The sequence below is a fragment of the Heptranchias perlo genome, chromosome 45 (genome assembly GCF_035084215.1).
Source record: "Heptranchias perlo isolate sHepPer1 chromosome 45, sHepPer1.hap1, whole genome shotgun sequence".
Taxonomy (NCBI): Eukaryota; Metazoa; Chordata; class Chondrichthyes; order Hexanchiformes; family Hexanchidae; genus Heptranchias; species Heptranchias perlo.
Genome location: NC_090369.1, coordinates 1292421 through 1308755, shown reverse-complemented (window position 1 = coordinate 1308755; position 16335 = coordinate 1292421). Strand labels below are relative to the sequence as shown.

The 16335-nt window shown below is 56.2% G+C and overlaps 1 protein-coding gene across 2 annotated transcripts; it reads left to right on the top strand.

Annotated features, from left to right (window-relative positions):
* The first annotated feature begins 4773 nt into the window (after window positions 1–4773).
* On the top strand, window positions 4774–14780 carry LOC137306782 (uncharacterized). Of its 2 annotated transcripts, none has more exons than XM_067976160.1 (8): window positions 4774–4900; window positions 6754–7001; window positions 8410–8473; window positions 8912–9042; window positions 9885–10003; window positions 11650–11782; window positions 13485–13581; window positions 14616–14780. In XM_067976160.1, exons 1-8 carry the CDS (start codon window positions 4828–4830, stop codon window positions 14660–14662), a joined length of 912 nt encoding a protein of 303 aa, XP_067832261.1. In that variant the 5' UTR covers window positions 4774–4827; the 3' UTR covers window positions 14663–14780. The 2 variants fall into 2 exon arrangements, with proteins under 2 accessions (XP_067832261.1, XP_067832263.1); XM_067976162.1 differs by having other exon boundaries at window positions 4807–4895.
* The last annotated feature ends 1555 nt before the right edge of the window (window positions 14781–16335 follow it).

Below are 16335 nucleotides of genomic sequence, written 5' to 3'. Positions count from 1 at the left end.
GGGAGGGGGGGGAGGGAGGGGGGAGAGGGGGGGGAGGGAGGGGGGAGAGAGGAGTGGGGGAGGGTGGGGGGAGGGTGGGGGGAGAGAGGAGGGGGAACGGAGTGGGGGAGGGTGGGGGGAGAGAGGAGTGGGGGAGGGTGGGGGGAGTGGGGGAGGGTGGGGGGAGAGAGGAGGGGGAACGGAGTGGGGGAGGGTGGGGGGAGAGAGGAGTGGGGGAGGGTGGGGGGAGAGAGGAGGGGGAACGGAGTGGGGGAGGGAGGGGGGAGAGAGGAGTGGGGGAGGGTGGGGGGAGAGAGGAGGGGGAACGGAGTGGGGGAGGGAGGGGGAACGGAGTGGGGGAGGGAGGGGGAACGGAGTGGGGGAGGGTGGGGGGAGAGAGAGGTGGGGGAGGGTGGGGGGAGGAGCGGGTGGGTTAGGAGAGGGGTTGGCCGGGAGGGAGGTTACTTTTCCCGTCTTAAAAACCCACATTAAAGATTATTTTGGAAGATTTTTTAAATCAGTTTTTGTTTTGAGGAAAAGTCAAAGGACATTCCCCAAAGACGTGACTAACCCGGATTTATAGAACAGTAGCCATCATTTCCCAATTAAAAGGGTTTTTCTCTCTATATTATATATACACACATGTATCAAGATTGCACATTTTAACCTGAAAAATGACATTCTTTCATTAATGTGCTCTGGGTGGGGGACTTCAATGTCCATCACCAAGAGTAGCTCGGTAGCACCACTACTGACCGAGCTGGCAGAGTCCTGAAGGACATAACTGCCAGACTGGGCCTGCGGCAGGTGGTGAGCGAACCAACACGAGGGAAAAACTTACTTGACCTCGTCCGCACCAATCTACCTGTCGCAGATGCATCTGTCCATGACAGTATTGGTAGGAGTGACCACCGCACAGTCCTCGTGGAGATGAAGTCCCGTCTTCGCACTGAGGATGCGTCCATCATGTTGTGTGGCACTACCACCGTGCTAAATGGGATAGATTCAGAACACATCTAGCAGCTCAAAACTGGGCATCCATGAGGCGCTGTGGGCCATCAGCAGCAGCAGAATTGTATTCCAGCACAATCTGTAACCTCATGGCCCGACATATTCCTCACTCTAACATTACTAACAAGCCAGGGGATCAACCCTGGTTCAATGAGAAGTGTAGAAGAGCATGCCAGGAGCAGCATCAGGCGTACCCAAAAATGAGGTGCCAACCTGGTGAAGCTACAACTCAGGACTACATGCATGCTAAACAGCAGAAGCAACATGCTATAGACAGAGCTAAGCGATTCCACAACCAACGGATCAGATCAAAGCTGTGCAGTCCTGCCACATCCAGTCGTGAATGGTGGTGGACAATTAAACAACTAACGGGAGGAGGAGGCTCTGCAAACTGGGCGACATGGACATGTTGGGCCGAAGGGCCTGTTTCCATGTTGTAACTTCTATGATTCTATGATTCTATCCCCATCCTCAATGATGGCGGAGTCCAGCACGTGAGTGCAAAAGACAAGGCTGAAGCGTTTGCAACCATCTTCAGCCAGAAGTGCCGAGTGGATGATCCATCTCAGCCTCCTCCCGATATCCCCACCATCACAGAAGCCAGTCTTCAGCCAATTCGATTCACTCCACGTGATATCAAGAAACGGCTGAGTGCGCTGGATACAGCAAAGGCTATGGGCCCCGACAACATCCCAGCTGTCGTGCTGAAGACTTGTGCTCCAGAACTAGCTGCGCCTCTAGCCAAGCTGTTCCAGTACAGCTACAACACTGGCATCCACCCGACAATGTGGAAAAATGCCCAGGTATGTCCTGTCCACAAAAAGCAGGACAAATCCAATCTGGCCAATTACCGCCCCATCAGTCTACTCTCAATCATCAGCAAAGTGATGGAAGGTGTCGTCGACAGTGCGATCAAGCGGCACTTACTCACCAATAACCTGCTCACCAATGCTCAGTTTGGGTTCCGCCAGGACCACTCGGCTCCAGACCTCATTACAGGATGCACTGCAGCAATTCGCCAAGGCTTCTTCTACAGCATCTCCCAAACCCACGACCTCTACCACCTAGAAGGACAAGGGCAGCAGGCACATGGGAACAACACCACCTGCACGTTCCCCTCCAAGTCACACACCATCCCGACTTGGAAATATATCGGCCGTTCCTTCATCGTCGCTGGGTCAAAATCCTGGAACTCCCTCCCTAACAGCACTGTGGGAGAACCTTCACCAGACGGACTGCAGCGGTTCAAGAAGGCGGCTCACCACCACCTTCTCAAGGGCAATTAGGGATGGGCAATAAATGCCAGCCTCGCCAGCGACGCCCACATCCCATGAATGAATAAAGAAACAAAACAAAACCTAGAGTACTGAGCACAGTTCTGGTCTCCATCTACCTTGGTTAGACCACACTCGGAGCACTGTGCACAGTTCTGGTCTCCATATACCTTGGTTAGACCACACTCGGAGCTCTGTGCACAGTTCTGGTCTCCCTATACCTTGGTTAGACCACACTTGGAGCTCTGTGCACAGTTCTGGTCTCCCTATACCTTGGTTAGACCACACTTGGAGCACTGTGCACAGTTCTGGTCTCCCTATACCTTGGTTAGACCCCACTCGGAGCTCTGTGCACAGTTCTGGTCTCCATATACCTTGGTTAGACCCCACTTGGAGCACTGTGCACAGTTCTGGTCTCCATATACCTTGGTTAGACCACACTCGGAGCACTGTGCACAGTTCTGGTCTCCATATACCTTGGTTAGACCACACTTGGAGCACTGTGCACAGTTCTGGTCTCCATATACCTTGGTTAGACCACACTTGGAGCACTGTGCTCAGTTCTGGTTTCCGTATTCTACAAAGGAGGCACTGGTGAAGGTGCAAAAAAAGATAGACAAGGATGATACCAGAACTGAGAGGTTCTAAATATCAGGTTTAGGGAGGGAATTCCAGAGCTTAGGGCCGAGGCAGCTGTAGGCACAGCCTCCAATGGTGGAGCGATGGGAATCGGGGGGATGGACAAGAGGCCGGAATTGGAGGAGCGCAGAGATCTGGGAGGGTCGTAGGGGCTGGAGGAGGTTACAGAGACGGGGAGGGGGTGGGGGGGGGGGGGCGAGGGCCAGGGAGGGATTGGAACACCAGGATGAAGAATATTAAAATCAAGGAATGTTCAAAAGTTGAGCATCAATGGCCTTTCTTCACTCAAGATACCCCCAATACAGTGAGAGACAATCCAGGCAGGTTATACCTGTGGTGATAAACCACCAAGCTCATGTGCTGGAGTTCCACAACTTTTCTCCTGGTTATTTTGCTCCCCTCCCCCTGTGAGTGTTGCTCTTCCAACTCACCCTTGTTACGGGGGCGAGGCTCTCAGTTCTTAACAATCGCCAACTCAACTCGTACTGTTGAACATCACCCCCCGATTTTTAGTGCGCAGACTCATTAGTTCGTATAATGGCCATGGGGAAGCTGGATAAACACGAGGCAGAGAGGATAGGGTGAGATGGAGTAGGGAGGGAGGAGGCTGGAGTGGAGCATGAACACCGGGATAGACCAGTTGGGCCGAGTGGCCTGTTTCTGTGCTGTGAAATTCTCTGCAAGAACTCCCCATCCATTTCCACACTAACTTCCACTGTGCGTCACCTCAATCTTCACATGGAACCCCACTCTTCAGTGTGTTATGGTCTAATCATCTCTTCCACACCTCCCCCCGTGTCTCCACCCCTACCTCTGCAACCCACTCGTGCCCTTTGGCCGTCCAACTTTGGCCTTTCTTTGCAACCCTCCCTCTGCCGTCCACGGCGGAATCCATCAGCCCCAAACCCCACGACTCTCTGCCTTGTTGCCTCTGTCCCCAGTACATTACCATCGACTACCACTGGAAAAGCAAGGAGCTACATTCCTACATGGCTTTCCATCACCTCATGGACGCCCGAAAACGCTTCACGGCCAGTGAAGTAATTATTGTTTGAAGTGTGGTCACTGTTGTAATGTGGGAAACGCGGCAGCCAATCTGCGCACAGCAAGATCCCACAAACAGCACCGTGATAAATGACCCAGATCATCTGTTTTTTTTTAAGTGATGTGGGTTGAGGGATAAATATTGGCCCCAGGACCCCGGGGGAGAACTCCCCCCTGCTCTTCTTCCAATAGTGGCCGTGGGATCTTTTACACCCACCGTCCGACGCCGCAAAACGTTTTTGCCGTCACGATGGCCGCCGACAAGAATCTGGGGCTTTTACGCCCCGGGTTTGGCGGTGGTGGGGGGGCAGAACGTCGCGTTGTGATATCGTGGGGGGCAATTGGAGTTCAGCAAATGCTGGAGGAGGAGGGAAAAAAAATATAACTCAACATTTACGTACGAATTAAGAGCAGGAGATGGCCATTCGGCCCCTCGAGGCTGTTCTGCCATTTTAATAAGATTTAGGAGAATTCTTTCACCATATCAACAATCTAAGTGCATTTTTCTTTAAAATAATGCTGACATTTTTGCCTGTGCGCGTTAACACCGCCTTCATTCCTGCATCAAAACTCGAATCACGACCCAAAATGAACACCAATTCCCCCTTTCCCAAATATCCGCCCTGTTTGAATTTCGCGCCTGTTTTGGGGCGGGCGGGCGGGCGGGGAACGCGCCTGTTTTGGGGCGGGCGGGGAACGCGCCTGCGCGGCGGGCTGTCAGCGCGCGCCGCCCGATGGGAAATGTAGTCTTTCCCCCCCCCCACACACACACACGCCACTGCGCGTGCGCGCCCACACGCCCCCGCCCCCCCCCCCCCCCCGGTGCAGCCTGGGAAGGAGGAGGACTGTGAGCCGGAGTGGCCCCCTGGAGGAGGAAGCAATGGCAGCCGGCAGTGCCTGGGCAGAGGGAGTCCTGCAGCTCCTGAGGAGGATGAATTCATTCCATGGGCAGGGTTATTAATTTCTGATTTCTGTTGTTTCAATTGTTGCACATTTTAAAAGGAGGAGCAATAAGCAATGGAGGGAACTTTGTGCACAAATGGTCACTGGGCAGTGATCAGGAGCAGGAACCCTGGCTGATTTCCCCCTCTCTCTCTAACCCAGGGGGTCACTGGGCAGTGATCAGGAGCAGGAACCCTGGCTGATTTCCCCCTCTCTCTCTAACCCAGGGGGTCACTGGGCAGTGATCAGGAGCAGGAACCCTGGCTGATTTCCCCCTCTCTCTAACCCAGGGGGTCACTGGACAGTGATCAGGAGCAGGAACCCTGGCTGATTTCCCCCTCTCTCTCTAACCCAGGGGGTCACTGGGCAGTGATCAGGAGCAGGAACCCTGGCTGATTTCCCCCTCTCTCTAACCCAGGGGGTCACTGGACAGTGATCGGGAGCAGGAACCCTGGCTGATTTCCCCCTCTCTCTAACCCAGGGGTCACTGGGCAGTGATCAGGAGCAGGAACCCTGGCTGATTTCCCCCTCTCTCTCTAACCCGGGGGTCACTGGACAGTGATCAGGAACAGGAACCCTGGCTGATTTCCCCCTCTCTCTCTAACCCAGGGGTCACTGGACAGTGATCAGGAGCAGGAACCCTGGCTGATTTCCCCCTCTCTCTCTAACCCGGGGGTCACTGGACAGTGATCAGGAGCAGGAACCCTGGCTGATTTCCCCCTCTCTCTAACCCGGGGGTCACTGGACAGTGATCAGGAGCAGGAACCCTGGCTGATTTCCCCCTCTCTCTCTAACCCAGGGGGTCACTGGACAGTGATCAGGAGCAGGAACCCTGGCTGATTTCCCCCTCTCTCTCTAACCCGGGGGTCACTGGGCAGTGATCAGGAGCAGGAACCCTGGCTGATTTCCCCTCTCTCTCTAACCCAGGGGGTCACTGGACAGTGATCGGGAGCAGGAACCCTGGCTGATTTCCCCCTCTCTCTAACCCAGGGGTCACTGGACAGTGATCAGGAGCGGGAACCCTGGCTGATTTCCCCTCTCTCTCTAACCCAGGGGGTCACTGGGCAGTGATCAGTACTGAGGGAGCGCCGCACTGTCGGAGGGTCAGTACTGAGGGAGCGCCGCACTGTCGGAGGGTCGGTACTGAGGGAACGCCGCACTGTGGGAGGGTCAGTACTGAGGGAGCGCCGCACTGTCGGAGGGTCGGTACTGAGGGAGCGCCGCACTGTCGGAGGGTCGGTACTGAGGGAGCGCCGCACTGTCGGAGGGTCGGTACTGAGGGAGCGCCGCACTGTCGGAGGGTCGGTACTGAGGGAGGGCCGCACTGTCGGAGGGTCAGTACTGAGGGAGCGCCGCACTGTCGGAGGTGCCGTCTTTCGGGATGAGACATTAAACCGAGGCCCCGTCTGCCCCTCTCAGGTGGATGTAAAAGATCCCACGGCCACTATTGGAAGAAGAGCAGGGGGAGTTCTCCCCGGTGTCCTGGGGCCAATATTTATCCCTCAACCAACATCACTAAAAAACAGATGATCTGCTCATTTATCACATTGCTGTTTGTGGGATCTTGCTGTGCGCAGATTGGCTGCTGCGTTTCCCACATTACAACAGTGCGCACACTTCAAAAAAAATCCTTCATTGGCCGTGAAGCTTTGGGACGTCCTGAGATGGTGAGAGGCTCGGTGGGAATCAAAGTCTTTTCTTTAATGGAAGGGAGAATTCCTCCTGCTTCGGACCGACCTGACAGAAGATTCGTTATCATTGTTCCCTTAAACCCCAAAGTACCGATTATTACCACAATAATTACCACTGCCCATTATTACTGCAACAGACTGGGTATTAATTTCTCTCTCTCTCTTCCCTCCAGGTTCTTCCAAACCCTTGTGTAAGCCTCTGTACGTGGCCGGTCAGGAGGTGGGCCTGGTGCTGCCCAGGGTTATCCCCCACCTCACCAGGTACCCCGAGATCTTTCAGGTGACGGACAGAGAGCAGGGGCGGGTGGAGCTGAGCAGCCGACTCTCCAGCTACGAGCAGAGGTCGTGTGCGATTCAGCGAGTCCTCGAGGAATGGAGGGATCAGCGGCTTTTCGACTGCCTGAGCGGGTGGAGGGATGAGGTGAGTCGTGGGGGGAGTTCGGTCTGGGACAGGACCAGAAGCTCGAGTGTTGTACTGAGCCTCATAGTGCAGGAGGGCCCAGACTGATCTCCGTCAGGGCTGTAAGGTCGTGGGTTCGAGCCCCCACTCCAGAGACTCGAGCCCCATAATCCAGGCCGACACTCCCCAGTGCTGCACTGTCGGAGGGTCGGTACCGAGGGAGCGCCGCGCTGTCGGAGGGTCGGTACCGAGGGAGCGCCGCGCTGTCGGAGGGTCGGTACCGAGGGAGCGCCGCGCTGTCGGAGGGTCGGTACCGAGGGAGCGCCGCGCTGTCGGAGGGTCGGTACCGAGGGAGCGCCGCGCTGTCGGAGGGTCGGTACCGAGGGAGCGCCGCGCTGTCGGAGGGTCGGTACCGAGGGAGCGCCGCGCTGTCGGAGGGTCGGTACCGAGGGAGCGCCGCGCTGTCGGAGGGTCGGTACCGAGGGAGCGCCGCGCTGTCGGAGGGTCGGTACCGAGGGAGCGCCGCGCTGTCGGAGGGTCGGTACCGAGGGAGCGCCGCGCTGTCGGAGGGTCGGTACCGAGGGAGCGCCGCGCTGTCGGAGGGTCGGTACCGAGGGAGCGCCGCGCTGTCGGAGGGTCGGTACCGAGGGAGCGCCGCGCTGTCGGAGGGTCGGTACCGAGGGAGCGCCGCGCTGTCGGAGGGTCGGTACCGAGGGAGCGCCGCGCTGTCGGAGGGTCGGTACCGAGGGAGCGCCGCGCTGTCGGAGGGTCGGTACCGAGGGAGCGCCGCGCTGTCGGAGGGTCGGTACCGAGGGAGCGCCGCGCTGTCGGAGGGTCGGTACCGAGGGAGCGCCGCGCTGTCGGAGGGTCGGTACCGAGGGAGCGCCGCGCTGTCGGAGGGTCGGTACCGAGGGAGCGCGGCGCTGTCGGAGGGTCGGTACCGAGGGAGCGCCGCGCTGTCGGAGGGTCGGTACTGAGGGAGCGCCGCACTGTCGGAGGGGCCGTCTTTCTGATGAGACGTTAAACCGAGGCCCCGTCTGCCCCCTCTCGGGTGGATGTAAAAGATTCCACGGCCACTATTGGAAGAAGAGCAGGGGGAGTTCTCCCCGGGGTCCTGGGGCCAATATTTATCCCTCAACCAACAGCTAAAACAGATGATCTGCTCATTTATCACATTGCTGTTTGTGGGATCTTGCTGTGCGTCAATTGGCTGCTGCGTTTCCCACATTACAACAGTGACCACACTTCAGAAAGTCTTTCACTGTCTGTGAAGCTTTGGGACGTCCTGAGGTGGTGAGAGGGGCCGGAGAAATGGGAGCTCTTTATTTCTCGATTCTCACCTGGTCTCGTGCCGTTTGGAGAGCGATGTAATTCTGTTCCGGTCCCGCGGCCAGTCGCTGACGCCCGTTTTGTGTGTTTCAATCTTCAGAAGTACGACGTGATGGCCAGATTCTCCGATGACCCTCTGCTGAACATGGAGAGATCGGCAACCAGTAAGTCTGGGTCAGACTCGACACAGACTGTCGTTCCGCTGACCCGATGGAGACGGCTGGGCCCAGTGAGTCACTCATCTCCTCCCCCAGTCTGTGCCGAGTAAGCTGACCTCAGCCGGGGCGGGGGGGGGGGGGTGGTCAGGGGCAGGGGGGGGGGCCAGGGGCAGGGAGGGGTCAGGGTCTCTCCAGTCGGGCTCAGTGCTAATGGGTTTGGGGGGGTGGCGGTGGTGTGATGGAATTCGAGCCGGGCTTCCTGCTCCTGATCACAAGCCTGCGAGCCTGGTCGGAAAGCGCGGCTGCGACGCACCCCAAGGTCGAACAGCCCATCGCCTGGGCAAGGTGCCAGAGGAGCCGTCAGGAGACCCGGAGGGGAGGGGACCACCTGGTTACGGTGGGGTGCGAAGTCTCACTCGACCGTGTCTTCTCGTTGCCCGGCAGGTTTATTCGGGGTGAGGCGTTACGGGGTCCACGTGAACGGCTACGTGCGTGGCGGGGACGGAGGAATGGCGATGTGGATCGGGAGACGGACTCACACCAAACAGACCTACCCTGGAATGCTGGATAACCTGGTAATTCACAACCCTCCTCGCCGGCTCGACCAGGGCCTCGGCCGAGTGCCGACCGGCCATTCGACCGCGTGGTGCGTCGCGGCCCGGCCCCGATCCTGTCCTCCCCACTTTCCAGCAGGAGCGGGAACGCTGGCTGGTTTCATTTAGCCCCTCCTTAATCCGGGCATTGTGGGGGTGGGGGGCACCGAGGCTAATTGTAGCCCCCCCCCCCCCACATATAATATCATTGTGTCGGAGATCAGCCATCATGGTCTGCGTGGCCGATGGTGTAATTACTCGCCAGAGCCACTGGGGGCGCTGTTTTCTCACGGTGTAATTACTCGCCAGAGCCACTGGGGGCGCTGTTTTCTCACGGTGTAATTACTCACCAGAGCCACTGGGGGCGCTGTTTTCTCACGGTGTAATTACTCACCAGAGCCACTGGGGGCGCTGTTTTCTCATGGTGTAATTACACACCACAGTCACTGGGGGCGCTGTTTTCTCACGGTGTAATTACTCACCAGAGCCACTGGGGGCGCTGTTTTCTCATGGTGTAATTACTCACCAGAGCCACTGGGGGCGCTGTTTTCTCATGGTGTAATTACACACCACAGTCACTGGGGGCGCTGTTTTCTCACGGTGTAATTACTCACCAGAGCCACTGGGGGCGCTGTTTTCTCACGGTGTAATTACACACCAGAGCCACTGGGGGCGCTGTTTTCTCATGGTGCAATTACACACCAGAGCCACTGGGGGCGCTGTTTTCTCATGGTGTAATTACACACCACAGCCACTGGGGCGGGGGGGGGGGTCGCTCTTTTTGCCTGTGAGGCACGTTCTTAACCTTTATCTCTTGGCACCAGGCAGCAGGAGGCCTCTCGGCCGGGATGGGAGTGAAGGAAACGCTGGTCAAAGAGTGCGCGGAGGAGGCTTGTATCCCGGAGTCCATCGCCGCCACAGCGAGACCGGTCGGCACCATCAGGTAACACCGAGCGTCTGGGACGGGCCCCCCGCTCAGCCCCCTCGAGCCCGTTACACAGGAGCTGGAGGAGGCCATTCAGCCCCTCGAGCCCGTTACACAGGAACAGGAGGAGGCCATTCAGCCCCTCGAGCCTGTTACACAGGAGCAGGAACAGGCCATTCAGCCCCTCGAGCCTGTTACACAGGAGCAGGAGGAGGCCATTCAGCCCCCTCGAGCCCATTACACAGGAGCAGGAGGAGGCCATTCAGCCCCCTCGAGCCCGTTACACAGGAACAGGCCATTCAGCCCCTCGAGCCTGTTACACAGGAGCAGGAGGAGGCCATTCAGCCCCTCGAGCCTGTTACACAGGAACAGGCCATTCAGCCCCTCGAGCCTGTTACACAGGAGCAGGAGGAGGCCATTCAGCCCCCTCGAGCCCGTTACACAGGAACAGGCCATTCAGCCCCTCGAGCCTGTTACACAGGAGCAGGAGGAGGCCATTCAGCCCCCTCGAGACTGTTACACAGGAACAGGCCATTCAGCCCCCTCGAGCCCGTTACACAGGAACAGGAGGAGGCCATTCAGCCCGTTACACAGGAACAGGAGGAGGCCATTCAGCCCCTCGAGCCTGTTCCGCCATTCAATTATGATGTGGAGACGCCGGTGATGGACTGGGGTTGACAGATGTAAGGAATCTTACAACACCAGGTTATAGTCCAACTGTTTTATTTGAAAATCACAAGCTTTCGGAGGCTTTCTCCTTCGTCACACACTCACCTGACGAAGGAGAAAGCCTCCGAAAGCTTGTGATTTTCAAATAAAACAGTTGGACTATAACCTGGTGTTGTAAGATTCCTTACATCTGCCATTCAATTCGATCAGGGCTATCCAGTTATCAGCTTGAGCAGTGCCCATTGACAGTGTCCCACTCTGTGTGGAATTGGCTCCAAGTACCTTGGCTAAGGGCTCCCCAGCCAGCGGCGTTCAAACGGCGACCCCCCCCTCTGCCCCCGGTACCCCCCACCCCAGCCCGGTGTGAATTGGAAGCCAGAGGCCTCGAGAGGGGATCCAGTACCACATTGACAACACCACCTCGCATTTATCCAGCGCCTTTAACGTAGTAAAACGTCCCGAGGCGCTTCACAGGAACGTAAATCAGACACCGAGCCACATGAGGAGATATTAGGACAGGTGACCAAAAGCTCGGTCAAAGAGGGAGGTTTTCAGGAGCGTCTAAAAGGAGGAGAGAGAGGCGGAGAGGTTTAGGGAGGGAATTCCAGAGCTTAGGGCCGAGGCAGCTGAAGGCACGGCCGCCAATGGTGGAGCGACGATGCGCAAAAGGCCAGAGTTGGAGCGTCAGAGGTCACCGACACACAAGAAGTGGATGTCCACGGTCGGTGAGATAAGCAAAGGTCAGGTTTCAGATATCTGCAAGGGCAGCCGATGTGCGAGGCCATTTTCTGGCTTCATGGGGCAGTGGTGCGGGGGGTGGTGCTGGAGACTGACCGAGGGGAATCCCAGACCCACCCCCCCCCAAGTCTAGTCACCGCTCAGTCCCCCCTCCCTCCACGGGACTGGTGAACCGAAAGCTGCTCCGTTATCTTCGCCCCCCCCACCCCCCCCCAAATCCCGGTCTTTGACCAATGACTTTCCTCTCCGAACCGCAGTTATACCTACGAGGATGAACGCGGCGTGTTCCCCGAATGCCAGTTTGTTTACGACCTGGAGGTTCCCGCGGATTTCGTCCCGGAGGTGGGCGACGGAGAGGTCCTGGAATTCTACCTCTGGCCTTTGGAGCAGGTGAGTGGAAGCTGTAGGAAGATCGGAGGCCATTCAGCCCCTCGAGCCTGTTACATCAGGAACAGGAGGAGGCCATTCAGCCCCTCGAGCCTGTTACATCAGGAACAGGAGGAGGCCATTCAGCCCCTCGAGCCTGTTACATCAGGAACAGGAGGAGGCCATTCAGCCCCTCGAGCCTGTTACATCAGAAACAGGAGGAGGCCATTCAGCCCCTCGAGCCTGTTCCGCCATTCAATGAGATCAGGGCTGCTCTGGATCTTAACTCCATTTACTCACCTTTTCTCCATATCCCTTAATCCCCTTACCCAACAAAAAAATCAGTTTTGAAAGCTCCAATTGACCCCCAGACTCCACAGCTTTTTTGGGGGGAGAGAGTTCCAGATTCCCACTCCCCTTTGTGTGAAGAAGTGCTTCCCGACATCACCCCTGAACGGCCTGGCTCTAATTTTAAGGTTCTGCCCCCTTGTTCTGGACTCCCCCCACCAGAGGAAATAGTTTCTCTCCATCGACCCTATCAAATCCTTTAATCATCTTAAACCCCTCGATTAGATCACCCCTTAATCTTCCACACTCGAGGGAATACAAGCCCGGTCTGTGCAACCTGTCCTTGGAATTTAACCCCTTTAGCCCCGGTATCATTCTGGGGAATCTGCGCTGCACCCCCTCCAAGGCCAATCGATCCTTCCTGAGGTGCGGTGCCCAGAACTGAACCCAGTATCTCCAGATGGGGTCTGACCAGGGCTCTGTACAGCCGTAACATCATTTCCGTCCCTTTGTATTCCAGCCCTCGAGAGAAAGGCCAACATTAATAACACCTTTTTAATTATTTTTTGTATCTGTCCACCAGCTTTGAGTGATTTCTGTACGTGGACCCCACAAATCTCTCTGCTTCTCGCTTCCCACCATTTAGAAAATACTCATCTTTCTTAGGTCCAAAGTGGATGGCCTCACTGTAATCAGTAGCACCGCCCCCTGTCCCACCAGTATCTCTCTCCCCTCAGTGTGTTTCAGAGCCATAGAATGGCCTGTTTTGTAGAGTTTTCTGATGAGGTAAGAGGGTGTAGATGAGGGCAATGCGGTGTATATGGACTTTCAAAAGGCGTTTGATAAAGTGCCGCACAATAGGCTTGTCATCAAGATTGCAGCCCATGGAATAAAGGGGGCAGTAGCAACATGGATACAGAATTGGTTAACTGACAGGAAACAGAGAGTAGTGGTGAACGGTTGTTTTTCGGACTGGAGGGAGGTGTACAGTGGTGCTCCCCAGGGGTCGGTGCTGGGACCACTGCTTTTCTTGATATATATTAATGACTCGGACTTGGGTGCACAGGGCACAATTTCAAAATTTGCAGATGACACAAAACTTGGAAGTGTAGTGAACAGTGAGGAGGATAGTGATAGACTTCAAGAGGATATAGACAGGCTGGTGGCATGGGCGGACACGTGGCAGATGAAATTTAACGCAGAAAAATACGAGGTGATACATTTCGGTAGGAAGCTCGAGGAGAGGCAGAATAAACTGGAGGGCACAATTCTAAAAGGGGTACAGGAACAGAGAGATCAGGGGTTATATGTACACAAATCGTTGGCAGGGCAGGTTGAGAAAGTGGTTAAAAAAGCATACAGGATCCTGAGCTTTATAAATAGAGGCACAGAGTACAAAAGTTAAGGAAGTCATGATGAACCTTTTCTTACCTTTCAGGTAAAAGAGGCAATCGCAGGCTCCGAATTCAAACCCAACTGTGCAATGGTCATACTGGACTTTCTCATAAGACATGGAATCCTGCACGCTGACAATGGTGAGTACGATCGGGAGGGGTGGGGACACAGAAAGCAGGATAAATGCTGGCAACAGTTGGCAAATGTCAACTGTATGTTTATTCCTTCACCGGGGGTCTGGGGTGGGAGGGGGAGGTGTCTCATTCATGGCCTCAGATTTCTACAGCGTCTCTCACCACCTCAGGACGTCCCAAAGCTCTTCACAGCCAATGAAGTACTTTTGAAGTGTAGTCTCTGTTGTAATACAGGAAACGGGGCAGCCAATTTACACACAGCAAGATCCCGCAGACAGCAATGTGATAATGACTAGATCATCTGTTTTAGGCGTTCAGGGATAAAATATTGGCCCCAGGGAGAACTCCCCCCTGCTGTTCTTCCAATAGTGGCCGTGGGATCTTTTATGTCCACCTGAGAGGGCAGACGGGGCCTCGGTTTAACGAATCATTTGAAAGACGGCCCCTCCGACAGTGCAGCGCTCCCTCAGTACTGACCCTCCGACAGTGCGGCGCTCCCTCAGTACCGACCCTCCGACAGTGCGGCGCTCCCTCAGTACCGACCCTCCGACAGTGCGGCGCTCCCTCAGTACCGACCCTCCGACAGTGCGGCGCTCCCTCAGTACCGACCCTCCGACAGTGCGGCGCTCCCTCAGTACCGACCCTCCGACAGTGCGGCGCTCCCTCAGTACCGACCCTCCGACAGTGCGGCGCTCCCTCAGTACCGACCCTCCGACAGTGCGGCGCTCCCTCAGTACCGACCCTCCGACAGTGCGGCGCTCCCTCAGTACCGACCCTCCGACAGTGCGGCGCTCCCTCAGTACCGGCCCTCCGACGGCGTGGCGCTCCCTCAGTACTGACCCTCCGACGGCGCGGCGCTCCCTCAGTACCGGCACTGGGATTGGCGGCCTGGATTACAGGCTCCGGTCCCTGCAGTGGGACTCGAACTCACAACCTTCTAAGAGGCGAGCGTGCGACCCGGGGCAGGGGACATGCTGCAACTTCTGGCGTAGACCCTCCCGTTAAACAGATGCTAAGCCGTCGGTATGTTTACGTTACAGAGCGACATTACCACCAGTTTATCGAGGGGCTGCACAGGGCCCTGTGAGCTCAACGGGAGACATCGAGAGACAAATCCACACCGAATCCCGGAATTTCAGGCTTCCCTCCCACGTGTGTCCATCTCGTCATTGTACATTTTTGGAATTAAACAATCATGAACGGGAGAGTGTTGTGTCAGGGGTGAGCAGTTCAGCAAACACACCGTCTGCCTCATCACAGGGCGATGCAGGTACAAACATACAAAATAGAGGGGCAGGAAAAGAACAGCCCCACACACCACGATGGCCAGAGAGTGTGTGTAAACACTTCCTCTCCTCCCCGCAGCCATGTAATCTCTTGGGAGAGGCGAAAAACTCAGGGCCTGTCAGGGGAGAAATACTCTGGGAAATTCCTCTCCGACCCCCCCTCAGGCCAGTCCGGGAGATCACAGGGACCGAGCGTTCTCTATAAAGACACTTCCCTTCGACATGATGGGATCTGTGCCCCAGTCAGGAACAGGTCCAGCTCCCTCTTGAAGGCAGAGAGCCAGCACCTCTCAGATTTTGGTGTCATTTGCAAACTTACTGGCCACGCTCCTAACACCGCTGTCCAGGTTAATAAGACCACGGAGAGTAGCAGGCCTTGGACTGGTCCACTGTGGGGGGGGACGGGACACACCGCGAGTAAAATCTCTCCAAACAGAACCACATCCGTTAACCACAACTTTTTGGTTACGGGATTCCAGCCGATTCCGACACCAGCGTTTCAAATTCCCACCGTTACACGATTAAACAGAGTGTGAGGCACCTTATCAAAGGCATTTCTGGAAGTCCAGGTGGACAGTGTGTACAGGTAATGAAGGGGAACTCTCCCGGTCCATCAGCACCAGTGAGACATTTCCCACATCCTGTGCTCACCGGAGGGAGACTTGAAAGTTTAACACCCAATTAATAAGACTCCCATTTCTACAGCACCTCAGGATGTCCTAAAGCACTTTACAGCCAATGAGGTACTTTTTGAAGAGTAGTCACTGATGTAATGTGGGAAACGCAGCAGCCAATCTGCACACAGCAAGATCCCACAAACAGCAATGTGATCATCTTATTTTTAGTGATGTTGGTTGAAGGTAAAAGGCCCCAGGACCCCGGGGAGAACTCCCCTCCTCTACTTCCAATAGTGGCCATGGGATCTTTTACATCCACCTGAGAGGACATCATCCAAAAGACGGCCCCTCCGACGGGGCGGCGCTCCCTCGGCACCGACCCTCCGACAGGGCGGCGCTCCCTCGGAGCCGACCCTCCGACAGGGCGGCGCTCCCTCGGAGCCGACCCTCCGACAGGGCGGCGCTCCCTCGGAGCCGACCCTCCGACGCTCCCTCGGTACTGCACTGGGAGTGTCGACCTGGATTGCGGGGCTCGAACCTACGATCTTCTGACTCAGCGGCGAGAGTGATACCTACTGAGCCCCGGCTGATAGACAAGTTCACCTTGGGCAGACCGACAGACAACCCTCCAAACTTCACTTCATGTCGGGACCGACAGCCAGAGGGAGTCTTGCACTCCATCAGTCCGGGCTTGTTTGAACCCTGCTCCAGGGTAGTTACGGCCGGTGTCTGAACACACAGCTCTGCCCCGCCCTTTTTCTGTGTCAATTCAGCACAGGCTGCTCGAGTGAATCAACAGGTAAAAGGAAACATGCTGCGAATCCGTGTGTTTAGGTATGAAGAAACAAGTCTGAAAA